At 56.0% G+C, this 25812-nt stretch overlaps 1 protein-coding gene across 5 annotated transcripts; it reads left to right on the top strand.

Moving 5' to 3' along the window:
• Positions 1–573: 573 nt before the first annotated feature.
• NR4A1 (nuclear receptor subfamily 4 group A member 1) lies at positions 574–25071 on the top strand. 5 transcript variants are annotated; one of them, XM_010373991.2, is made up of 8 exons: positions 574–821; positions 5470–5589; positions 19577–20454; positions 21274–21403; positions 21738–21889; positions 22301–22503; positions 22596–22774; positions 24257–25071. In XM_010373991.2, exons 1-8 carry the CDS (start codon positions 728–730, stop codon positions 24511–24513), a joined length of 2013 nt encoding a protein of 670 aa, XP_010372293.2. In that variant the 5' UTR covers positions 574–727; the 3' UTR covers positions 24514–25071. The 5 variants fall into 5 exon arrangements, with proteins under 5 accessions (XP_010372293.2, XP_030795054.1, XP_010372295.1 ...); XM_030939194.1 differs by lacking the exon at positions 574–821 and adding an exon at positions 7450–7559 and having other exon boundaries at positions 5480–5589; XM_010373993.2 differs by lacking the exons at positions 574–821; positions 5470–5589 and adding an exon at positions 7079–7559.
• The last annotated feature ends 741 nt before the right edge of the window (positions 25072–25812 follow it).

The raw sequence follows: 25812 nt of genomic DNA, 5'->3' as shown, positions 1-25812 counted from the left end.
CACCACCTCGGGCAGTGCCCTCTTCAGGAGGAAGTCCTATTTCTCTGTAAGCTGCCTTCTCGTGTGGAAGCTGGGTACTCTGCTACCTGGGTTCCTTGCCCTTGGGATGGCATGAATGCCGAGCGATGCAGGCGGGGCGCCCGCAGACTCAAAAGGCCAGGCCCTGCCTTCGCCAGCAGCCGAATCGCTGTGTGACTTTCGGCCGCCACCGAGTCTCTCTGGGCCTCTCTCTTTCCACCTCTTCCTGGGGAAGCCCCCGGTAAGTTTATTTATAACCTAGCCCCAGGTGCGCCGCCTCGGGAGGTGTGAGCGAGGCCTCGACACCCTCACCTGAGAACCAGCTCCCCGGCTCTGGCCGCGGGTTATGTAACCGGGTGTGCGGCGTAGGGGGAGCCGCGGGGCGGGGCGCTCGCGGCTATTCCGGGAGCAGCTATTTTTAGCCCCATTGATGAGTCTGCGTCGGCCGCCGCCGCCGGGATTCCGGAGACGTCAATGGGCACGCGTCACGGTCCCCGCCCCGCCCGCCGGGGGAGGCGCACCGGGGCTGGGACAGCGCGCGGGCGGCCGCGGGCGCGGGGGCGGGGGGCGCGGCGAGGCCGGAACTGCGGGCGGGGGGCTTCCCGGGGGCGGGGGGCGCCGAGCGGCGGCGGCGGTGCGGCTGCAGGAGCGCGAGGCGGCGGAACTGGCGGGGTCCCAGCGCGGCGCCCGCGACCCCCGGCCTCCAGGCATGGGCGCCCCTGCGGCGCAGAGCGGCTCAGGGCCTGCTGGTGCGCGACCCCGGAAAGCAGGAGTGGAGAGGCGAGAGGAGCCCGTGGGGCCAGGTGAGGGACCGCCGGTGTGGCGGGAGGTGGGCCCCGGAGAGGCCGGGCAATCACGCGTCTTTGGTGGATGCCTTGGGGCGGGCTCAGGGCCACGCCGGAGTCCCGCTTGGAAACTGGGGAGTCGGGGGAGGGACTGGATTCCCAGCGGAACCTGCTGGCTCAGAGTCAGCCCCCAAGGGCGACGGCCAAGGCTTTCTCTCCCCAGTCCGCCAAGGGTGGGGTTTGGCCCACGAGGGGCGCTGGAGGTGGCCAGGCCAGAGAAATTCCTTCCATTTCCCCGCCGGCTGCGGGAACCGGTTCCAGGAGCGCGGGAGCTTCCAGGAGTCTACTAGGAGACCCAGCCCGGAGGGACGGATGCTGCGCGACGCAACCCCTTCACGGGACTAAGTCAAGAAACCAAGGCTGGGGGTCTCGTGGAATCAGGCGGAGCTGGGGATTAGGACTTGGGGCTTGTGTCTCCCAGGCGTGTTTTTTTTGTTGTTGTTTTTTTTTTTTTTTTTGCCGCAACATCTTCCCTCCTTGTATTGGGAGGGGTGGGGGCGCGGGGGGGTCTGTATTTCCAGACCTCCTTACCATGGTGGTCTGTGTTGAGGACAGGACGCAGTTCCCTGACTTGGCTCATTCCCCTCCACAACCTCCCCCCCCCCTTTTTTTTTTTTTGAAATGAAGTCTGGCTCTGTTGCCCAGGCTGGAGTGCAGTGGTGCGATCTCGGCTCACTGCAACCTCCATCTCCCGGGTTCAAGTGAGTCTCCCGCCTCAGCCTCCCCAGTAGCTGGGACTACAGGCGCCCGCCACCACGCCGGCTAATTTTTGTATTTTTAGTAGAGACAGGGTTTCGCCATATTGGCTAGACTGGTCTCGAACTCCTGACCTTGTGATCCGCCCGCCTCGGCCTCCCAAGGTGCTAGGATTACAGGCGTGAGCCACCGCACCTGGCAGGCTCATTCCGTTTTTATGCCTTCGTTTTTGATAGATGACCTGGTGGACAGAGGTGGTTTACAGTGAATTGTTAATTTGGATGTGGGGCTAGTATTAGCGGCACATTGGGAAAGCGCAGGCTGGGCAGAGGTCGGTTTCACAACAGTTATGCCCAGTGGGTGCTGATGGATTTGGGGGCTTTTGTCAGCCTGGCCTGGGGCCCTAGTGGTGGGGCAACAAGACTTGCTCCTAGACCTACTCCAAGTGAACATTTAAGATCAGTGACTTGGATGAAGACTTAAAAAGGAAGTCAGCTGACTCCTTGTAGTCATCCAGAGCTGTGAGGAATAACAAGTGCATAGTATAAAATCAAGATTCTAATTGAAGGCAACTGGGCAGAAGGATGGGCCGAGATTAACAATGTGAATGTGACTGACGAGGCCTGTGCTGAGGCCTCTGCTGGACTTAAGAAAGTCAGCTGAGGAGTTCAGGCCCCGTGCCTGGCTCAAAGGCCCAGGAACCCAGGCCCTTAGCTTCTGAGCTGCTCTCTGGACGGAGGCTGTGGGATTGCTCTGTGCAGTGTGAAGCCTCCATCCACTATACAGCTCCAAGTGGGCGGTAGGGGGAGCAAGAATGCCTGATTCTGGACTCCTTGGTTAGGCTCCCTGGGTTCTAATCTCAGTTTTGCCAATTCCTAGCTGTGTGACCTTTGGCAAGTTGCTTAACATTTCTTTCTGGGCCTTAGTTTCCTCATTGGTAAAATGTGCATAATAATAATCCCTTCCTCATAGCATTGTGAGGCTGAAATGAGAAAATGCATGTAAAGTGCTTAATGTATCTGGCACATGTTGTTTAACAAATATTAGCGGCTGTTGTTATTGCTAATAGTAATATGCCCATTTCTGGGTAGGGATATTGGCCAATGTAGAGCTTGTACTCAGGAGGCCACCAGGGCCTGTCAGGCAGAGGGCCTGTCAGCAGTGTCCTGTTACAAGGGGCAGTTTAGCTAAGAAAAGACTAAAATACTTGCTAGGAAGGACTAGAATGAGGCTTCCTGTGGGCCAGTGCAGGGGACAGAGCTGGGATCCAGGGACTTTTAGAGTCAGGGATGTGATTCAACATAAAGAAGAACGCTGTGGCTCTTGGATCTGCCCCCAAATGGAAGGGACAGCTCTTGAGCTGGAATGCTGTCCCCACCTAGCTGACCTTCCTCCCAGCACAGCTCCAATGCAGGCATGTGCACCCCCTACCTTTCCACGCACGCTTACTGAGCACCTGCCAGTGCTGAGCAGAGTTTAGAGACTGCAGATTCTGCAGTGATTGAGATGGACAGCATCCTTACATTCTGGTTGGGTAGACAGGTGATAAACCAGGGAACAGATGTGAACATTAGACCTCTGATGAATAAAAATCAGGCTAGTGTGGTGGGGTGGGGGTGCAAGCTGTTCAGGGAGGTGACATGGGAACGGAAACCTGGTTGATCAGGAAGAGCCAGTTCTGGGCAGAGGGAACAGTGGATGCAGAGGCCCTGAGTGGGGAGAGAAGGCCCATGTGAGGGGACCACAGTGAGTGGCTGGGAAATGAAGTTGGTGGGGAGCAGGAACTGGGGACTGAAATCTGGCCTGATGGTCCACCCCATTTGGGGGTCACTTTCCCCTTCTCCAAGCCCACTCAGCCTTTGATGTGCCCTCTGCCCAGTGCAGATTGTCCTTGTCCTTGGTTCATCCCTTATCAGATCCTGGGGCTCTGGGATCTTGGTGTGCTCATTCTTGGCTCTCCTGTGGTTCGGGGCACACTGCCTGGCTTCCAGGGGGTCCTCAGTAAATGCTTGTGGTGTGACTATTGAGGGGGGCATTTTGATCTGGAACAGGCAGGGAAACAGATACCTGCTTGAAGATGCTAAAATCATTTGTGGGCACCACCAGGTGCCAGACTCTGGCCCCTGTTCTGAGAACCAGATGGGGAAGACCTGGGTGCTCAGGTTGGGCCTGATTATGGTAGGTGGTATTTGGCCCTCCCTACCCTTCCTCCTCAGCAGTGGGCTGGCAGGGAGAAAAGACAAGGCTGGGGGAAATTATAGACCAGTTTCCGGGGGATGGGAGGATGACACTGTCATCCTGGAAAGCAGGTGTAGTCCATGGGCTGGGGCAGATTGGAAGCCTCGTCTTGCTTTCTGTTTAGGGTTAAAGGTGCTTCAGATGTTCCAGTCTGCCCTGCCTTCCCTCCTCCTTTCCTGTGGCCTTTTCCTGCTCCCCATCATACCCACAGGATCGGGAGGGAGGGGTGCTGGCAGTGTCATAAGGGGAGAGCCTGGGTACTGTGGGCCAGAGGTCCTCCCCTTGGCCTGTAGACCTTGGGCAGAGGTCAGGAGGACGAGGAAGCCCATTGCCCACCCTCTGGGGTCCTCCTCCTCTTTGTCCCTCCAGCTCCCATCATCTCCTTCTCTTTTCCCAGACCTCATCTCGGTCTTAAGGGCAATCCAATAACCAGTTAAGGCCTGGTCCTGCCCTCACTCTGGAGCATAGTCGAGAGGAGAGAGCAGTGGAGTGGGTGGAGGAAGAGAAGGGGAGATGTGGGTCAAGGTACCCTAGCTGAACGAGGTTAGGGGAGAGCTGAAGAGGCTGGGGTGTGGGGTGAGGCACATAGTTGGCTTCCACCCTGGAAGGAGAGGCCAGGTGTCCAGGGTGCCTTGGACTAGGAACCAGGGTCTGTGGCTAGCTTTTATGTGTGTGTCCTCATTGAACTTGTCCTATTAATGATATGTAGCAGATAATGTGTATCTAGCACTGTCCTAAGTCTTTTTTTACACATTAGCTTTTTTTAGCCGGGTGTGGTGGCTCACGCCTGTAATCCCAGCACTTTGGGAGGCCGAGGCGGGCGGATCACGAGGTCAGGAGATCAAGACCATCCTGGCTAACACGGTGAAACCCCGTCTCTACCAAAAATACAAAAAATTAGCTGGGCGTGGTGGCGGGCGCCTGTAGTCCCAGCTACTCGGAGGCTGCGGCAGGAGAATGGTGTGAACCCGGGAGGCGGAGCTTGCAGTGAGCCAAGATCGTGCCACTGCACTCCAGCCTGGGTGACAAAGCGAGACTCTGTCTCAAAAAAAAAAAAAAAAAAAACTTTTAAAAAAGCCTGCTGATAACCCTGTGATTGTTAATTTTAGAGATGTCATCATTTTTACAGATGAGGAGCATGAGGTACAAAGAGATTATGTAATTTGCCCAAGGTGATAAGCAGTGGAGCTAGGATTTGAACCCAGACAGTCTGGGATCCCACATCCACTCTACTCTGAGTGGAGCCCCTGCCTTTTGGGGGCCTCTGAGGCTTTAGGAGCCAAACTGGAGCCCCTTAGGGAGAGAGGGGTATTCCGCTCTATCCTCACAATAGCGCCCTTCCTGTGCCTGCAACATGCCCTTTTGTGCATGTCAGAGAAGGGTATGAGGTGGAGGGACTAGATGCTGATGTGTTTATATGGCTCTGAAATGCCCCAGATGCTGTCAGCAGCCCCTGGCCACACCCTACACCCCTGGAAGCAGATTGCCTGGGGCTTAGGTCCCCAGGCTCTGATGCCTAACCCAGGGAGGTCCTTGGGCTGGCTTGTCCCCGTCTTGCGGCCTGGATCCTGCCACTGCTCCCATTCCTGTGTGTCCTGGCCATGCTGTCTCCAGGGAATGTGCTTGCTGGCTGGTTCACTTCTCTTCACTCACATCGACTCTCCCTCTGTAGGCCTCCACCATGGACAGAGGCCAGGCCCTGCCCCTCCCAGGCAGCCTGGTTCCTTCTCCTGGGCCCTGACGGCTGACAGGATAATGTGGTTGGCCAAGGCCTGTTGGTCCATCCAGAGTGGTAAGTGTTCTGCTATTGTCCTTTGTACACCCCTCCAGCAGGTGGGGTTGGGGGGCAGAGGTGGGGTGGAGCTGCCCAAAGCGGATGTGGTTAGGGGGATGGAGGGGAAACCCCGCGGAGGTGGCAGCCGAGGTGCTGTTCAGTGTGGAGGATCTGATTTCTTCAGAGGTGGGGGTAATGTGGGTGTGGGGACTGGGGAAGCCTTATTTTCTTGGCAGGATAGGCTGGAGGGCTCTGGGCCCAGGTGACATGGGCTGGTAGGAATAGGGGATGACAGCTGCTCCCAAGGCAGCATGTGCCTGGTTCCAGGAAGCAGATAGGGTGGAATAGGGTATCCGGGGACTGGGCTGGGAGCATCATGGGGCAGACGTGGCAGTGGGGAACTGGCCTGTCTCCCGGGTGTAGACACTTCTCCAGGTGAGTGCATGAAGGGAAGGCCGGGACCTCCACTCCCTCGTGGAAAGCATGGTGCCTGTCCCTCCTCACTGTGGCAGGCCTGAGGGCCTATGGAGTCTGTGGTGTGGGGGGCGGCCTCTGTGAATGGGAAGGCAAGGACAGCCCTTCCACTACTTGTGATCTAGCACATCTTCTCCACTTACAGAAGAGGAGACTGAGGTACAGAGGGGAGAAATGACTTTTCCAGGGGTCCTGCAGTAAGGATGTGTAGAGCCAAGCCCAGAACCATGCCTCCTGGGTAGCTGGCAAGCACTGGCGCCTGGTCTGACGGTGGAGGACATAACTTCCTTGACTGAGGGTGCTTCCAGAGAAGGCCCACACTGATCTGGGACTGAGAGCTGGAGGACGGGAATGGGATTTCCAGCAGGCCTTTCCTGGGGACATGAGATGGGGCCAAGGGCACTGTAGTCCTGGTTCTGTGCCTAAAGGAGCTGGAGCTCTGCCTTACACCCCAGACAGACAGGGGCCATGAGATTCCCTTCCTCTTTCCCTGGAAGAGGGCCATCTCTGAGCAGCAGCCCTCCCAGGCCATGAGAGATCTTGGATGAAGCAGGCGCTGGCTCTATCTCCCTCAGCTTCCCAAACACTGTTGCCTCACAGGGTGTCAGCGTTCAGGGTGCAGAGAGCCTTGGAGAGGTGGCTGGGGTGGGGAGGATGGGGTGTCTGGTCCCAGCCTGGAGGGAAGGGGGAAGTCCTGGGAAGCAGGGCCTCCTGTTCTGGGGGTGGGGCTGGGTGCACGCCTGGCCTCCCAGTGGCAGCAGGTGCTGTACCACCAACCTCGTGCTGAAGACGGAGAGGAATTACTGTAAGAGGCATGTGTTCTCTGGTCAGCTGGAGATCTGGACTTGGAAGGCACGTGAATGTAGATGACAGCAGTGGCCAGGTGTCCCTCCCTCAACTCGGCCCCCACATCCACCCCCAGTCCAGACCCAGCTTCCTAAGCACCCAGCTCTCCCTCTGGGTACACAGCAGCCTTGGTGGGCAGAATTCCTTGTGTTTACCTCGTCGTCTGGGTGATGGTGGTGATTGGGTGGAACTCCCATGCCAGATACACTGCCAAGGCCACCCTGAGGGGCTGCCAACCAGGGCCCCATGAGTGCTAGAGCTGCTGGTCTTGTGACGTGGGCACCTGTCTGCCAGGCCCGGGCATGGGCCCAGGGTCACGCTCATGTCGGGGCTCCCGTCAGCTGACTATTTTGGGTTCTTGCTGACCTGGGCCAAAGTCAGGCCCAGCCAAGAGGGCCCAAAGTGGCTCCCCCCATCCCCAGAGGCCGGCTCTGGTTTCTGCTATATAAACGGAGGACACACCGGCTTGGAGGCAGCACCACATCCAGAGCCTGCTCAGCTGCTGCCCGGCCTCGGCTGCGAGGATAGGCTGGCTGGGCAGCACGTCTCTCCCCACAGGGCTCCCTGAGGCTGCCAGAAAGAGCCCCCAACCAATATTGGGATTCTCCCTTCGTGCGGTTGTCCAGGACCTTTGTCCAGGGTCAAAGCAGATCGTGAGGAGGAAGCTGGTGAGTCTTGGGACGGGGACATTGAGGAATGGGAGCTGGGCTGTTTGGATTTTTTCCCATTGCGACTGTCATGCCAAACCCTTTGGCCTTGGGCTCTGCGGGGAGGAAGCAAGGGTGGCTGACAATTGGAGGCATGAGTGTGCAGCTTGACCACAGCTGGATGACAGTAGTTGGACTTGTGAACGCTATGACTGAGAACTGGGAGAGGTGGACAGAGACAGGTGATGCGGTCTAGCTCCTTCCTCAGAGCTTCCCCACAGGGTCCGTCTTCCTCTCCTGTCCGCCCTATCTGGATGAGGCACTGGTCACTGCGGCAAGTTTGGTGTCCATTGGGGTATCTCAGGATTGGCTTCTGAGTGGGGGCCCCTGAGCCCCCACTAGTTGGGACTGAGTGGCTGGGCCAGGGGCTTGGTGCCCTGCTGAGCCCTCAGCCCCTGGCCTGTCCCCCTTGTCGGGCCTCCCAGCTGCTTTGGGTGCCTGAGAAGCAGAGCTGGAGAGAAGTCTGGCAAGTCTGCCAACCAGCTTGCCACAAACACGCTCCGGGACCTGGGCCAGGGACTCTGGCCCAGCATGGAACAGGCAGCAGCTCCTTACGTGGGAGGCTCCTGTGCTCTCCTTCCCAGTTCTCAAAAAAATTTTTTCCCCTTTCTGAACGTGAGTCTCTAAACGAATCCAGAGCCTGTGACTAAAAATACTTTAACAATAGGAAAGTGCATCAGTCTTTCCGGCTGGGACTCGTTATCAGAGGGTTTTTATTTTGGAATTTGAAATTTTGCCCGCATGGGCTGGGTGGAGACCTTGGGCCGAGGCAAGGGAATTTGGTGGGTGTTGATGTTCTGCAAGGTGGTGGGAGACCCTCCAAGGTGAGAGGAGAAGAGAGCTGGCCAGGAGCTGAGCAGACTGAGGGGGAAGCCGAGGGAGGTTCAAGGCGTGGGCCAACCTTTCCCAAAGGAACTCCGTGATCTTGTCAGTGTTTTCCAGCCCCGTCTGGCTGTTGTTCCTGAAGTCTGATCTTATTCTTTTGTGCTGTATGTTAATTTCTTCTGGCCTGAGAGGGAGGGAGGGAGGGGTAGGGAAATCACTGGACTGAAGATAGCCTCTGCAGCCATACCCTGACCTCCTTCATTAACTGGCTCTCTTCAGAGTATTAATTGACCACTTGCTGCATACAGAGTCTGGAATTCTCCCAGTGCTGGGTAGAGCCACATCACTAGGTAGAGCCACATCGCTGGGCACACTCTCATTTCCTCTCACTCAGCCCAGGAATGGGAGAAGTAGAGATGGGGTTACTGTTTGTAGTTCCTGGAGCAGGAGGGCTGCTGGCTCCCCCGTCCAGCTGAGGACCTTGCTATCTCCTGCCCCTAGGATTCTGCTGGATTCCTAGGATTCTGCTGCAGGCCGCTGTGGTTGTCCCACTGCAGACACGAGTTCCACAGGGCCTAGTGCAGGACTTGAGTATGCATGGATTTTGGTATATGTCGGGGTCCTGGAACCCATCCCCCTGTAGCACTTCCCTGTGCCTTGGAGGTACTGCCTGCCTTCTGACTTCCACCCTCACTTGCCATTACAAGTTTCCCACAACAGTGGGGGAGCCAAGGCCCCAGGCAGTGCTACATTTGGATGTTGAACCTCTCCCTTCCGTTGTGAACTGAATTCTGCCAGCACTGGGACTGGTGATGTCTGCATTAGGCAGATGAGGAAGCAGTCTTGGAGAGGACAAGGGACTGGCTTCAGGTCACACATCAGGCTTGCTATCTCCTGGACAAAGATGCCTCTGATAGCTCTTCTATCTTTGGCCCCTGCTGAGAGCTGAGGGGAAGGGTGAGGGGAAGGGTGCAGGCCTGCCTGGTTCCCTGGGATGCTGGGTTTGGGGAGATAATGATACATGTGCTCATGGTAGGGCTTGGGCAAGGACCAGGAGAGCAGAGCCAGGGGTCTGGGCCTGACCCTTCCCCCCTGGTTCCCAGAGCTGCCCATGGGAAGCCCCCGGGGCAGTAGGCAGTGCTTCCCTGCCCACAGTGCAAATCCCCCTGCCCACTGCCAGAGCAGGAAGAGGAAGTGGCCAGGTCAGGGCTGGTGATAGACCCTGGGGCCGAGGGGAAGCTCCCAGGGCCACTTCTGAGCTGGAGAAAGCGAAGCTCACTCCTTCTGCCCACCCCAGGGGAAGGGTGTGGAGGCCCATGGGTGGGGACAGTCTCAGTGAAAGTAGGGCAAGTTCCTGACCTCTACTCAGTAGGGGCGGGGCCCAGCCCAAGGTGGAGGGGTAGCGTGGGAAAAGGGCTGTGTAATTCCACTTCCTTCATCTCCTGTTTACCCATCTCTACCCCCACCCTCTGGGCTGGGGAATGGTGATGGACATTGGCTGCTCATCTGGGGCCTGCACTGGGCTACTTACCACCGAGGATGTATAAAGGATCTTCCTAGCATGGGGTAGGAGACAGTGCCCTTCTCCTCATGGTGTTTACATCTTTGTGAGGGATGGGTCTAAGTACATGATAAATCCCTGGGCCCCATAAGATTTGACTAGGAGGGGTAAGGGCCTGGTGAACTGCTCAGAAAATAAACTGTGTTGTCAGCAGGAGGACCCCTTTCTACTATGAAATGTTGCATTCCCTGCTAACGGTACTTGTGCTCTATCTGTTGATAGAAATAATACATAATAAGAAACAGCCACTGTGGTTTCAGAAGCACACACTTGAAAGAATTGTTCTCAAATTCCATCTGCATCTGGATCCATATGAAGAAATATGTCTCTCTCATTCAGGCGTGGCTATTTAAAAATAAAATTTGGGCGGGGCGCAGTGGCTCACACCTGTAATCCTAGCACTTTGGGAGGCCAAGGCAGGCAGATCACAAGGTCAGGAGATCGAGACCATCCTGGCTAACACAGTGAAACCCCGTCTCTACTAAAAATACGAAAAACTAGCCGGGCGAGGTGGCCCATACCTGTAGTCCCAGCTACTCGGGAGGCTGAGGCAGGAGAATGGCGTAAACCCGGGAGGCGGAGCTTGCAGTGAGCCGAGATCGCTCCACTGCACTCCAGCCTGGGCAACAGAGCGAGACACCATCTCAAAAACAAACAAACAAACTTTGGGGGGAATATAACATAATACAGAAAAGTGCACACATCATAGGTGTACAATTATTATTATTATTATTTTTTTGAGACAGGGTCTCACTCTGTTGCCCAGGCTGGAGTATAATGGCATGATTATGGCTCATTGCAGCCTCAGACTCCTGGGCTCAAGCAATCCTCCCACCTCAGTCTCCAAGTAGCTGGGACTACAAGTGTGCACCACCACAAACTGGCTAATTTTAAAAATTTTATTGTAAGGAAAGCGTCTCATTGTGTTGCTCAGGCTGGTTTCAAACTCTGGGCTCAAGCAGTCCTCTTGCCTCAGCTTCCCAAAGTGCTGGGATTTCAGGCATGAGCCACAGTGCCTGGAGTACAGTCTTAAGAGTACAGTTTGGCCAGGCGCGGTGGCTCATAATCCCAGCACTTTGGGAGGCCAAGGCAAGTAAGGAGTTCACGAGGTCAGGAGTTCAAGACCAGCCTGGCCAACATGGTGAAACCCCGTCTCTACTAAAAATACAAAAATTAGCTGGGCGTGTTGGCGGGCACCTGTAATCCCAGCTACTCGGGAGGCTGAGGCAGAGAATTGCTTGAACGCAGGAGGCAGAGGTTGGAGTGAGCTGAGATTGTGCCACTACACTCCAGCCTGGGTGATAAAGCAAAACTCTGTCTCAAAAAAAAAAAAAAGTGCAATTTGATGACTCTTCCAGAGTGAACATGCTTGGGTGATTATCGTCCAGATGGGGAACTAGAATGCGTCCATTCCCACAAAGGCCCCCATTGTAGGCACCTCCATTTTCAGTTTATAGGTTGTGTGTGTACCTGGTTTTGTGGTTCACTTATAAGACTCAAGGCCCATGGGGCCAGAAGCCACAGCCTCTGGAGGTTAGAGTCTAGGGCCAACAGGTCCTGCACAAAACTGGGAGTTAGGGGACCTGAGTTTCAATCCTGCCCCTGAGCCTCTGTTTTTGTCTTTAAACAATGTAGATTGTAATTCCAAACCTGGAAGGGTTGGGGAGAGTGTTAAATGGAAGAATCCATGTGAAGTGCCCTGGCCAAGGTCTGACCCACTCCCAGTGAGAAGGAGCTTATTATAAATGAGTTAGTTGGATGTAGTGACTTAGAAAAAAAAAAAAAAAAAAAAGAGTTGGGCCGGTCCAGACTCTAAGCTGAGGTCTTGGAGGATCAGCATGATTATAATAGAAAGGAGGAAGGGAAACAGTGTGCCCAATGGGTGAAACAGTATGTGCAAAGTGGGTGATGGGAAGGTTTAGCTCAAGGTCCTTATATGGGGTCGGTGGGGAACTGGGGTGATGAGGGCAGATGGATAGGCTGGGCTGTGGTGTGGGGGCCTGACTACTGGGTGGGGCTGTCTCTTGTTTCCAGCATGACATCTTCTCTACCTACCCTTCTGTGTTGTCATGGCCTTGCCTTACCTTCAGGTCCCTGTCTCTAGTTTTGGATACCTCTCTCATTATTACCTGTTCCCTCCTACCCCATCTCCCTGACAATTAGCTGTTCACTCTGACCTTGTTCTTGAAGGTTAGACTTGCTGGGGGGGTGTCTCTGGCCAGTCTGGGACCAGCATTTGCTTTAGGCCTCCCAAAGTCCACATCAATTGTGCCTTTCTCCAAAGTTCCACTAGCTGGACTCCACTCTCTCAGAGGCCCAGGCCATCCTCCCTGGAGGGCCCACAAGGCTTGGGATCCCCAAGCCCCTTTCACCTCTCTCGCCTTTATCTTAGGCTAGGTGCTCCACACGGGAACCTGCATCAGTGGCCCCATCTGTGTTTCCACAGAGGGACTTTGCCTTTTTCTCCTTATTTACTTATTTTCAGAATGTGGTGTGTTGAGCACCCTTACCATTCCCCACCCCTGCAAGCATGGCCAGGTGGCAGCTGTAGTTTCTTATCCTCCTCCAGGCTTTGGGGCAGCAGGACTGCAACCTCCATAACCTGCAGCGGCTTGGGGAGGTGGGGCCTGGGCTGCAGGCCCAGATCTGGAGGCTAGATGCTGAGATTCAGACCAGGGACCTGGACAGTTCCTCACCACACTCAGTTTTCCTTGGGCTTGTGGGTGGGCCTACCTCACAGGATGGTCTGTGCCACTTTTTACAAATGCGAAGTTGTTAGGAGGAGAGGAGGGTGCCTGAGCTTGAGGCTGGTTCAACTCTCAAAGAGCTAGCAAGGCTGGGCTGGGGGGTGGTGGCTCACGCCTGTAATCCCAGCACTTTGGGAGGCTGAGGCAGGCGGATCACAAGGTCAGGAGATCGAGACCATCCTGGTTAACACAGTGAAACACTGTCTCTATTAAAAATACAAAAAATTAGCTGGGCTTGGTCCGGGGCGGGCACCTATAGTCCTAGCTACTCGGGAGGCTGAGGCAGGAGAATGGCAGGAACCCGGGAGGCGGAGCTTGCAGTGAACCGAGATCGCGCCACTGCACTCCAGCTTGGGCAACAGAGGGAGACTCCATCTCAAAAAAAACAAAAAACAAAACAAAACAAGAGCTAGCAAGGGTGGAGACTGAGCACAGACTGGTCAAGCCATAGACAACACACCTGTTCTTGCTGGTTAGCAGGAAGAACATTGGCTTGGCTGATTATCTTTTGCTACCTATTAAAATTGGTTTTATTTTGGCCAGGCACAGTGGCTCATGCCTGTAATCCCAGCACTTTGTGAGGCCGAGGCAGGCGGATCACGAGGTCAGGAGATCAAGACCATCCTGGCTAACACAGTGAAACCCCATCTCTACTAAAAATACAAAAAAATTAGGCGGCATGGTGGCGGGCACCTGTAGTCCTAGCTGCTCGGGAGGCTGAGGCAGGAGAATGGCGTGAACCCGGGAGACGGAGCTTGCAGTGAACTGAGATTATGCCACTGCACTCCAACCTGGGCGACAGAGTGAGACTCTGTCTCAAAAAAAAAAAGTTAGTTTTATTTTCTAGGGAAGGCCCTGCTAGGGTGGAGGGAGACATCCTGGGGCAAAGCAGGTGCTAGGTGAGGAAGCCAGCCTGTGACACAGCTGGGATAGGTTCCACCACCCAGCAAGACGCTGTGTGCTCCTGAGCAAGGTGCAGCTTCTATTGGAACCCTTGTCTCCTAATCTGCAAAATGGGAGGACTTGAATTCTTTTTTTTTTTTGAGACGGAGTCTCGCTGTGTCGCCCAGGCTGGAGTGCAGTGGCCGGATCTCAGCTCACTGCAAGCTCCGCCTCCCGGGTTTATGCCATTCTCCTGCCTCAGCCTCCTGAGTAGCTGGGACTACAGGTGCCCGCCACCTCGCCCAGCTAGTTTTTTTTGTATTTTTTAGTAGCGACGGAGTTTCACCGTGTTAGCCAGGATGGTCTCGATCTCCTGACCTTGTGATCCGCCCGTCTCGGCCCCCCAAAGTGCTGGGATTACAGGCTTGAGCCACCGCGCCCAGCCATTTTTTTTTTTTTTTTTTTTTTAAAGCTGTGGAGTCATTTTTCACAAAAGGATTCCACAAAATCCAAGCAAAATCTTATGGAAAAGCCTAAGAGAAAGAAAAGCAAAACTTTGGCTGAAATGAGGTAGGGATCCTGGATGGGTCCAATTGGCAGCATCCTGCCCACACTTCATGTTCAACCAGTGGCCTTGAAGGAAGATGGTTTGGGGCAACCCAGAGCTCTCTGCAGACGCATTCACGTTGAGACTATGCTGGGATGGAGGGTTCTGTCAGGTTCTGACCAGATCACTGAAGGCCATCAGTATTACAGTCACCCCTCGGTATATGAAGGGAGTTGGCTCCAGGACCCCAACTTGTACTGTGAATACTCAAGCCCCACTGTTGGCTCTGTGGAACCTGCAGATACTAAAAGTCGGCCCTCTGTATATGTGAGTTTTTGGATCCATGTTGGATTGAAAAAATCCCCAAATCCCTGTATAAGTGGACTTACACAATTCAAACGTGTTGTTCAAGGGTCAGCTGTATGAAGACTGCTCCATCTGTGGTGGACAGTGAGGCTTTAGAAAGAGAAGATAGGCAGGCTACTGGATAGTCTTCATGGGTGTGGGCAAGGAGTGGTCACTGCACGCAGGCAGTTGGTCTGTGGGACCAGTGAGGCATGGGCTGTGGCTGGCAGTAGGAAAGTGGGAGAGGCTGAGTGCAGTGGCTCATGCCTGTAATCCCAGCACTTTGGGAAGCCAAGGCAAGAGGCTTGAGCCTGGGAGGTCGAGGCTGCAGTAAGCCATAATCGTGCCACTGCACTCCAGGCTGGGCGACAGAACAAGACCTTATCTCAAAAACAACAAAACAAAAATGGGGAGAGGAAAGGACCCAAGAGATGTTCCAAAAAGGAATTTCAGGAAACAATGAAGAGTTGCAAATGGGGCATCAGGAGCAGAGATTAGGTGGCAGGCAGGGGGTGCAGAAATGATAGGCTCTGTCTGAAACAGCTGAAATTTGAGGTGCTTGTGGGACCTTTGAGTGGGCAGAAGCGGGGGCTGGAGACGAGGGTGTGGGAAACCTGTGATGGGGGTTGAGGGCGGAAATCAGGAGCAGGCAGAGCCTCCGGGGCAGAGGAAGTCCTGTGGGGTGACCAGATGAGGTGAGAACAGGCTGGGTGGGTGCAGGCTCAGTGGAAGCAGAAACTCATGGATATTGACTTACATGGGAAGAAGGGGAATGGTTGGGGGTCGCAGTGGGGTGGCAGGGCTCTCTTTTCCTTGTGGGTTTTTTTTTTTTTTTTTTTTTTTTTTTGCCCTTCCCTCTCCTCTTACCTTGCCATGAGGGCTCCCCAGGTTCAGGAGAGATCAGGGTGGACGGGTGACGGCCAAACCAGGAAAAGCTCCAGGTGGCTGCAGCCTGGTCTGTGCCCAGCAGCGCCCTGGCGGGCTGTTCCGCACTCCACCGGGCAGGTGATTGATTACTGGTCAGAGCTGCCTCCTCAGAGGTGCTGGAGGTGGGGTGGGAGGGTCGGTGCTCCCTGATGTGGACAGGGGGAGGGGGATTGATAAGAGGCGTGGAGAGATCCCTAGAAGTGCAGTCTGTGCCCTGGGTTCCACCCGTGTGCCACCACTTGGCTGTGTGACCTTCAGCAAGTGCCATTATTTCTCTGAGCCTGTTTATTTATAAAATGGGGAAGAGTTGACACAAGTTTGAAAAGATTTCTCAGGCTCCACCCGGTTCTGAAATTCGGTAATTTCCCAACTAGGGTGCACTCCCCCTGTAAGGGACTGGGGAGGGGACGGTGCGAAACCAAGTTCAGTTTGTGGAGCCAGAGCTGTTGGCCGAGCTTGGGCCTGGCCAACCCCTGCCCTCTGGAAGGTCCTGTGTAGGGAGACTGCCTGGAGGGACTAAGAGGGGGCTTTGATGTCTCAGGGGCAGCCTCTCAGCCTGAGATCCTGCTGGGGAAGCCGCGTCCTGTGCACTACCTGCGCCTAGGGCTGAGGTGAGGGCGCAGGCTCCCCAGGGTGTGTCCAAGTTGCCTATCCCAGCCCACGGCCTGTCCTGACCGCCCAGCAGCGGCAGCAGCGACACCCTAGGGCTCCAGAAAGGTGCAAAGGTGGGGCGGGGCTCGGAGGGAGCCAGAGGGGCCGGGCGCGGTTGGCTCCCAGGAGCAGCTGGAGGGTGAGGAGATCCTCGTCCGGGGAAGCCCCACGGCCGCGTCTCTACAGCGCCCCTTCTCGGGCTCTGGCCCTCCCGCTGGTTATTTTGGACCTGGGGGCCCCCAGCTGGGACCCGGGTCCGGTGCGGGGAGCCTAGTGGGCCTGGGAGTTGCTATTTTTAGCGGGCGCGGCGGGCGCGAGGAGCCTATTTATAGATCAAACAATCCGCGCTCCCTGCGTCAATGGAACCCCGCGTGCGTCACGCGCGCAGACATTCCAGGCCCCCCCTACTCGCCCCGCCCCCTCGGGCTCCCCGGGCCGCGCCTCCCCCTGGCCGCCTCCCGCCGGAACCGCACCGCCCCCCGCGCCCTTGTATGGCCAAAGCTCGCCGGGCGGCCTGCGTCAGTGGCGCCCCCGCCCCTCCCCGTGCGTCACGGAGCACTTAAGAGGAGGGTCGGGCTCGCCCGGGGAGTCCCAGTGGCAGAGGCTGCGAAAGTTGGGGGAGTGCACAGAAGAACTTCGGGAGCGCACGCGGGACCAGGGACCAGGCTGCGACTCGGGGCGCCGGTCCGGGCAGAGGCAGCGGGAGCCGGCCGGGTAGGTTCCCTTCGGGGAATGTGCATCTGTTTTTAGGGGTGGTGCATGAGGGAGATGGGTGTACACGCGGGCAGAAAGGATGTTGTAGGGCCAGCATGTAGGAGGGTGGGTGTAGTGTGCAGCTCTAGTGCAGCGGGATGAGAACGCAGGTCAAACTGGAAACTACTGGGTGCGGAGTAGGAGGTAGGGGAGATTAATGCCTGCAAGGTGGAAGCCACAGGGAGTTGGGGTTGGTGCCAGGAGTAGGGACTTGTCCAGCAGGCGGCTGGCTTTTCTCCTAGGGTGCCCAACTGGGCGCACGGTGCTCTGAACTTGGGTGGGTGTGGATGGGGATCACAACACCGTGGGGGAACAGGTACACAGAGCTTTGGTGCTGCTGGGGATCCATACGAGTCCAACTGGGACTGGGTTTCCAAAAGGCTCTTCTTCCTCCCAGCCTGTCAGCCCCCTCCCAGTGCCCCAGTTTTTCTTAACAGTTTAGAGGCTGTGGCTGAGTTGGCAGGGGTTCCCCACCCTGAACTTTCTGTCTGAGGTGCGTTAGGAAGCCTCCGGATCACTGAAGGAAGTGACTGGCTTGGTAACTGAGCTGTGGAGGGCTGCTTGCTCTGTATTGAATAAAGGAGGCTTCTTGGGGTCAGGGGCAGGGTCTCTGGAAACACAGGGAGGATTGATTTCGCTGGGGCTTGGATCACGTGTGTATGTGTGTGTGTGTGTGTGTGTATGTATGTATGTGTGAGAGAGACAGACAGACAAAGAGAGGTGGAAACCCTTGTCCTTGGGGATCCTGGATAGAGGTTGCCAGTGTTGGAGTCTTGGGGCGGTGCTGCCTAGAGGATACCTTCCAACCATTCCAGCTCCAGATGCGGATCATCCCTATGCCCCCTCCCTCAGTAGTCCCTGTTGGATCTTACAGGTAGGGTGCAGCCTGAGGCTTGTTCAGCAGAACAGGTGCAAGCCACATTGTTGCCAGGACCTGCCTGAAGCCGGATTCTCCCCACTCCCTCCTTCAACCCCGCCTCTTCCTCCTCCTGTGGGACTGCTCCCCCTTCCCATGAGGCTAGATGTAGGTCGTATCTTGTGTTGTTAAGAACCTGCATGAAGGGGGAGGGATTGATGGGGGTTGATCCGGATGTGGGACGTCCAGGTGGAGAAACAGGATTTGAATAAGGCAGGAACGAACGCCCAGTTCTGCCCAACTGCTGTCTTTCCTTCTTCACCCCCAGCCCATCCGTGCCCAGGCTGTCCTAGTGCAGGCAGATGTGGCCACCCTCACCTCTTGCAGGGTGCTGCATGCCTGTGGACTGGTGCCACTGGGTGGGTGGGGCCCAAGCTACAAGGGTCTCTGTTGTCTTGATTGGTTATGTGAATGTCAGGCTAGGGGTGGAGGTGCCCTGTTCGGTCCCGTGGAGTTAGAAGAAAGGCTAGGACCAGAGAGGACTTCCTGGGCTCTTGGCCAGGAGGTGGTGACAGCCTTTACCCCCATCACTGCACCCCTCGATTATGGTACTCTCTGTTCCTGCTTGATTTCTTCTCCAGCTTCCCTCCTTGACTGGTGAGGCCGGAGTTATGCAGAGCCCAGACATGGAGGTTGGGAGGGAGACTGTCCTGGAGCCTCCTCTGCATTATTTTTTGACCATTCTGTGAATGTGAGGATCTGCCTGAATGATGCTATCTCTGTTCAGGCTCTCTTCAGGCTCCTCGGGACTGGAGGTGTGTAACCCCCTTTGCCTGAGCCCCTGGATTCTTCAGGGCACAGACCCCGATTTAGTGGAGGGGCAGAATGTCTTCCACCCACCCACCAGCAGGCTTCTCCTTCCTGCATAGCCACCTTAAGTCTTCTCCTGGTCTCTCTCAGTTCTCTTATTAAAATAACTGGGGGCAGCAGAACATTCTTTTCAGGTACTGTTGTCCATTCTCCTGGGAGTCCAGGGGGCTGTGGTCTCCTTCCTCCCCCTTCCCCTGTCCCCAGCAAATGGCCTTTAAAGGTCTGGAGCCAGGTTACCGATGAGGAGGCCTGGGCTGCCTTCCTCTTTGCTTCTGGGAGCATCTTGGGCAGTGCAGAGTGGCTTCCCAGCCCCAGATGGCAGGATTGGGGTGGGCTTGGAATCTGCTGCCTTTGCTCAGTGTACAGGGTTAGGGTGGAAATGGGGGACAGGCTAAGGCCTCTGCGTTAGGCTGCCTTCTTAGGCAGCTGGGCTTTCACTCCCAGCTCCTCTTCCATCTCCACGACATCCTTCTTCCTAGGCACCATGAGGGGAGGAGAAAAGGGGCTTTGCAGAGGCTGGGATGTGCCTGGGAGTATTCCCAGGACGTGCCTGTTTGGCGAAACAACCCAGGGAGCTGCTCCTGAGAGCTGGGCTGAGGCTTTGCTGAGCTGCCTCTCCCACTCACCCTTTTCCCAGCCCCCACCACGCCTTCCCCAGGGCAGGGGGGCAGGAGGGTCAGGGGGCTGGAGGAACACAGCTTCCCCCTGTTCCAGCAGAGAAATGCTGGCTGGATGCCTCCCCTAGGGTTCCCAGGCTGACTAGGGTGTGGCTGGCCTTCTGACGGAGCCCACTCATGCTGGGCCGCTGCCCAGGGGCTTTGTGGCATCTAAGTCGAGACGGTACTCAGGCCAGGGGTCAGGATTCCTGGGTGCTCTGGTCCTGGTGCCTCTGTCCCATCTTTAGGCTGGGATTCCTGCCACCTTGCTGCTCTGGGGCCCACATACTTTGAGACTAGGCTATAGGCTTCTCTCACTGACTCTCCTTTCCCTCCCTGGGGTTTCCTCTCTCTCCAGAGATGCCCTGTATCCAAGCCCAATATGGGACACCAGCACCGAGTCCAGGACCCCGTGACCACCTGGCAAGCGACCCCCTGACCCCTGAGTTCATCAAGCCCACCATGGACCTAGCCAGCCCTGAGGCGGCCCCTGCTGCCCCCACTGCCCTGCCCAGCTTCAGCACCTTCATGGACGGCTACACAGGAGAGTTTGACACCTTCCTCTACCAGCTGCCGGGAACAGTCCAGCCATGCTCCTCAGCCTCCTCCTCGGCCTCCTCCACATCCTCGTCCTCAGCCACCTCCCCTGCCTCTGCCTCCTTCAAATTCGAGGACTTCCAGGTGTACGGCTGCTACCCTGGCCCCCTGAGCGGCCCAGTGGATGAGGCCCTGTCCTCCAGTGGCTCTGACTACTATGGTAGCCCCTGCTCGGCCCCATCGCCGTCCACGCCCAGCTTCCAGCCGCCCCAGCTCTCTCCCTGGGATGGCTCATTCGGCCACTTCTCGCCCAGCCAGACTTATGAAGGCCTGCGGGCATGGACAGAGCAGCTGCCCAAAGCCTCTGGGCCCCCACAGCCTCCAGCCTTCTTTTCCTTCAGTACTCCCACCGGTCCCAGCCCCAGCCTGGCCCAGAGCCCCCTGAAGTTGTTCCCGTCACAGGCCACCCACCAGCTGGGGGAGGGAGAGAGCTATTCCATGCCGACCGCCTTCCCAGGTTTGGCACCCACTTCTCCACACCTTGAGGGCTCGGGGATACTGGATGCACCCGTGACCTCAACCAAGACCCGGAGCGGGGCCCCAGGTGGAAGTGAAGGCCGCTGTGCTGTGTGTGGGGACAACGCGTCATGCCAGCATTATGGTGTCCGCACCTGTGAGGGCTGCAAGGGCTTCTTCAAGGTACTGCGTGGCCCCGGGTGGGGCTTTTTGTTGGAAATGGAGAGAGGCTGGCCTCTCATCCCGTTGGGACCTGTGGTCACCCCCTGGATTCTCCTCCCAGCTAAGTTCTGTCCTGCAGGACGGGGTCAGCCCTGCCAGGTGGGCCGCCTTCCTGGAGACCCATAGATGCCAGGGCTGGAAGCTTTCATTCGACAGGACACTCAGGGGCCCGTGGGATTGCACAGAGCTGGAGGGAGGGGTGAGATACGGGCAGATATGGGCTACAGGGGTGCCTGGCCAGCCTCTGGTTTTTCTCTGCCTGTCCTCCCCCAACTCAAGGTTCTAGTGGGAAGGGGTGCCCCCATGCTCTCACGTTCCTGGCGTGAGATGAAAGGATCCTGGCGGAGGGTTTGGTTCCTGAGGACCAGGGGTGGACTTGGGAACAGGCTGTGTGTTTGTCCCAGAGATGGTGCCTGCTTAACTTCCCGTCCCCACCCCCAGCCCTTTGGCCCTCTCCTGTCTGCCCTAGGGAGAGGGCAGGCGGACAAGAGCCCATGAAAAAATACAGGTGTCTGGACTGCCGGAGAGACCCTGGTCCCCGATATTGTGTCCTGGGGTCTTCCTCAGAGGGAGAAACCTCCCCCATTGTCTTCAAGACTTTTCTCTCCCCCCCAACCCCCTATCTCTCCCTCCCTTGCCACCCAAATGTTAGAAAAATAGCTGTGAACAGAGAGTGCTTTTGTCTGCAGTGGCAGCAGGATCTGGACAGTCCTCTCCCCTAGGCTCCCCCCTCCCCACCCCACACTCTGACAGCCTGTTCCGTGTTGCCCCCCCACCCAGCGCACAGTGCAGAAAAACGCCAAGTACATCTGCCTGGCTAACAAGGACTGCCCTGTGGACAAGAGGCGGCGAAACCGCTGCCAGTTCTGCCGCTTCCAGAAGTGCCTGGCAGTGGGCATGGTGAAGGAAGGTGTGTGGCTGGGGTGCAGCCCAGCGGGGCAAGGGTAGGCTTGATTGGAGTGGGACCAGCAGGGTCCCCAGGCTTCTGCCCTGGATGACCCGGGGGAGGGCACGTCTTATTTCCATCCCACCTCTGAACCCCAGGCCTTGGAGGGAGGCAGCCTACACCTGCCTGGATTGTGAGGGTGGTGGCAGGGGGAGGTCCCTGTAGGGTACCTTGGATCTCAGGGGCTCTGGGTCCTAGGGACTCGGTGGGGCGCATCTCAGCAGTGGTGTGCACGGCTTGGGCTGAGGGGCCCTTCCTCACATCTCTTCCTTCCTCACCCCTACCCGTTCCTTTGCAGTTGTCCGAACAGACAGCCTGAAGGGGCGGCGGGGCCGGCTACCTTCAAAACCCAAGCAGCCTCCGGATGCCTCCCCTGCCAATCTCCTCACTTCCCTGGTCCGTGCACACCTGGACTCAGGGCCCAGCACTGCCAAACTGGACTACTCCAAGGTGAGGTCCCACCCCATGCCTGCCTCGGAGAGGGCTATGAGTACACGCAGTGCCTTTGTGCATGTTAGGAGAGCTGTCCTCTCCAGAAGGATAGAATGAGAAAGGAAGTTTTAAAAAGAAAGAAAGAAAAGCTACCCCCTCCAGTTTGACAGATCAAAGAGAGGATCCCCCTCTGGGCTGACCAGATGGGAAAATGCACCCCCTCAGGCAGGTGGCCAATTAGAACAATGTGTCCTGTTGGCAGCTGCAGCCCTGGGTTAATATGTGAGACTTGGCAAGCGAGAGCCTGGGCAGGATCTCACATCCACTCCCACTCCCAGGATCTGGCATCCAAGTGTCTGACACAGCCGTATGTGGCAGTGGGTGCAGGACCCTGCCTGGGGTGCTGACCCCACTGGACCATCCTCCTAGTTCCAGGAGCTGATGCTGCCCTGCTTTGGGAAGGAAGATGCTGGGGATGTACAGCAGTTCTACGACCTGCTCTCCGGTTCTCTGGAGGTCATCCGCAAGTGGGCAGAGAAGATCCCTGGCTTTGCCGAGCTGTCACCAGCTGACCAGGACCTGTTGCTAGAGTCAGCCTTCCTGGAGCTCTTCATCCTCCGCCTGGCATACAGGTGAGAGCTGCCGACTGTCTGCCCAGCCCCTTTCCCTGATACACCTGCCTGTGAACCACCCTGATCGCTCTTCGTGCCCATCTGCCTGCCAGGTCTAAGCCAGGAGAGGGCAAGCTCATCTTCTGCTCAGGCCTGGTGCTACACCGGCTGCAGTGTGCTCGTGGCTTCGGCGACTGGATTGACAGCATCCTGGCCTTCTCAAGGTCCCTGCACAGCTTGGTTGTCGATGTCCCTGCCTTCGCCTGCCTCTCTGCTCTTGTCCTCATCACCGGTGAGTGACCAGTACCACACCAGGTCCAAGGGAGTGGGTGTCAGGGAGTTGACTGGTTCTCAGGAGGGCACTGTCCCAGGGAGTTTGGTGAGCTGGGATCTAGCACTTTCTGGGCCCCTGCACTGCCCCGGGCTCATACCAACAGTAAAGTAGGGACCATAGGAATTGGAGATGGGCTCAGCTGCATCCAGCTCCAAAGCCCAAGACAGCCATTGGTCCCAGACTGCCAGGATCTAGACTGCAGGTGTCATGTATGTGGCCTAGGGTATTGGCTTGTTTTTTGTTGTTGTTGTTGTTGTTGGTTTTTTTTTGAGACGGAGTCTCGCTCTGTCACCCAGGCTGGAGTGCAGTGGCGTGATCTCGGCTCACTGCAAGCTCCGCCTCCCAGGTTCACACCATTCTCCTGCCTCAGCCTCCCGAGTAGCTGGGACTACAGGCGCCCACCACCATGCCCGGCTAATTTTTTGTATTTTTAGTAGAGATAGGGTTTCACCATGTTGGCCAGGATGGTCTCGATCTCCTGACCTCATAATCCTCCCACTTCTGCCTCCCAAAGTGCTGGGATTACAGTTGTGAACCACTGCGCCCGGCCAAGGGTATTGGCTTTTTTTTTTTAAATCTTGTCAATTTTGCTGCATATAGAAAAGTACACAAATGGTAAATTTTTATAAACCGCACTTACCCAACCAGCGCCTTGGTCAAGAAAGAGCACATAACTGCCCCCCAGAACCCATTATTATGCCCCTTCCAGTCATTTGCCCACCCCAAGGGTAACCACTACTTTTTATTTAAAAAATTTAAAAAATAAGATAGTACCTCACTATGTTGCCCAGGCTGGTCTCAAACTCCTGGGCTCAAGTTCTCCTCCTGCCTCAGCCTCCGAAAGTGTTGGGATTACAGGCATGAGCCACCACGCCCAGCCCTTCACTGTGACTTCTGACAGTGCAGATCAGATTGGCTGTCCCTGTTTTAAACTTTATGTAAATGTAGTTCTGCAGGATGGAATCTGGTGTTGAATGCAGAGGTTTTCAGATCTCTGTTTTTTAAAGGAAAGAATCCACCCTCGTTCCTTTTTTCGCTTAAATTGCACAGGGGACCCAACTATATAGAACACAATCAGAGGTACTCCGGGCTGAGGAACGTTGAGTTCTGAGGCTGGGTTTCTCAGAACAGTGTAGATTTTAAAAACCCAATGATCTAGCCGGAAAACCTCAGTTAGGATTTTATTTCCCATTTGTGACCCTGGGCAAGTCATTAGCCTCCTGGGCCTTGGGTTCTCACTTGGAGTATGAGGATAATGAGCGTTACTGCCTCTCAGACTTGTGACGATGCTTACTAATGGCCAACATGTGAACGCGCTTTTGTGAAGTGCCAGCAGAGCGTGAGGGGTGGTCAGGGCAGCAGTTTTAGGGGCCTGCGGGAGGCTGGGGCTTTGGGGGCCTGGTTGTCAGATGTGCAGCTAATCCTGTACACTCCCCGCAGACCGGCATGGGCTGCAGGAGCCGCGGCGGGTGGAGGAGCTGCAGAACCGCATCGCCAGCTGCTTGAAGGAGCACGTGGCAGCTGTGGCGGGCGAGCCCCAGCCAGCCAGCTGCCTGTCACGTCTGTTGGGCAAACTGCCCGAGCTGCGGACCCTGTGCACCCAGGGCCTGCAGCGTATATTCTACCTCAAGTTGGAGGACTTGGTGCCCCCTCCACCCATCATCGACAAGATCTTCATGGACACGCTGCCCTTCTGACCCCCGCCTGGGAACACGTGTGCACATGTGCACTCTCATATGCCACCCCACGTGCCTTTAGTCCACGGACCCCCAGAGCACCCCCAAGCCCGGGCCTGCGCTGCAGAATGACTCCACCTTCTCACCTGCTCCAGGAGGTTCGCAGGGAGCTCAAGCCCTTGGGGAGGGGGATGCATTCATGGGGGTGACCCCACGATTTGTCTTATTCCCCCAGCCTGGCCCTGGCCTTTATGTTTTTTGTAAGATAAACCGTTTTTAACACATAGCGCCGTGCTGTAAATAAGCCCAGTGCTGCTGTAAATACAGGAAGAAAGAGCTTGAGGTGGGAGTGGGGTTGGGAGGAAGGGATGGGCCCCACCCACCTGGGCAGCCTTTCCAGCCTCTTGCTGGCTCTCTCTTCCTACCCTCCTTCCACATGTACATAAACTGTCACTGTAGGAAGAAGACAAATGACAGATTCTGACATTTATATTTGTGTATTTTCCTGGATTTATAGTATGTGACTTTTCTGATTAATATATTTAATATATTGAATAAAAAATAGACATGTAGCTGGAACTGGGATTCAGTCTGTCTCTGATGCTCACTCCCCACTCCCCCACCAGACACACCTCATCATTACATAAGAGATGGGTCGCTCAAGATGAAACTTGGATGTTACCAGCCTGAGCTGTCAGGCCTCAGTGTACTTATTTGTAAAAGGTGGATAATAATGACACCTGCTCCATGAGGTTGTTATGCAAAGCACTTAGACTAATTTCTGACACATGGGAAGCCTCCACTAGATGTGCCTGGCTCATTGCAGGGGCCTGCAGTGGCCGACTAGCCCAGGTATTGCAGGACCCTAGCAATATACTTAGCCGCAGATCTCAGGGTTGTCACAATTCCTAATCTGGACACATTATTCTCTGATTATTGATTTCCACATCCATAAAACAGGAATAGACCCAGCCTCAGAGCTTTTAGGATCAGAGGAGTGTGTGTAATGTTTAGCATGGGCTGGGTTTAAGTAAGCCCAAATTGGTAGTAACTGTTGTATTCAGTGTTTTTTTTTTGTTTGTTTTTTGTTTTTTGAGATGGAGTCTCGCTCTGTCACCCAGGCTGGAGTACAGTGGCGTGATCTCGGCTCACTGCAAGCTCCGCCTCCCAGGTTCACACCATTCTCCTGCCTCAGCCTCCGGAGTAGCTGGGACTACAGGCGCCCGCCACCACGCCCAGCTAATTTTTTGTATTTTTAATAGAGAGGGGGTTTCACCGTGTTTGCCAGGATGGTCTCGATCTCCTGACCTCGTGATCCGC

The sequence above is a fragment of the Rhinopithecus roxellana genome, chromosome 10 (genome assembly GCF_007565055.1).
Source record: "Rhinopithecus roxellana isolate Shanxi Qingling chromosome 10, ASM756505v1, whole genome shotgun sequence".
NCBI classification, from domain to species: domain Eukaryota; kingdom Metazoa; phylum Chordata; class Mammalia; order Primates; family Cercopithecidae; genus Rhinopithecus; species Rhinopithecus roxellana.
This window is presented reverse-complemented; position numbering and strand designations above follow the sequence as displayed.

What these genes read in the sequence shown, in the direction of transcription:
- NR4A1 (XM_010373991.2), top strand. Translation starts at nt 728, where the DNA reads ATGGGCGCCCCTGCGGCGCAGAGCGGCTCAGGGCCTGCTGGTGCGCGA. An exon ending in AGTGGGCATGGTGAAGGAAG is followed by an intron (nt 21,404 to 21,737) that starts GTGTGTGGCTGG and finishes GTTCCTTTGCAG; the next exon opens with TTGTCCGAACAGACAGCCTG. An exon ending in CCAAACTGGACTACTCCAAG is followed by an intron (nt 21,890 to 22,300) that starts GTGAGGTCCCAC and finishes CCATCCTCCTAG; the next exon opens with TTCCAGGAGCTGATGCTGCC.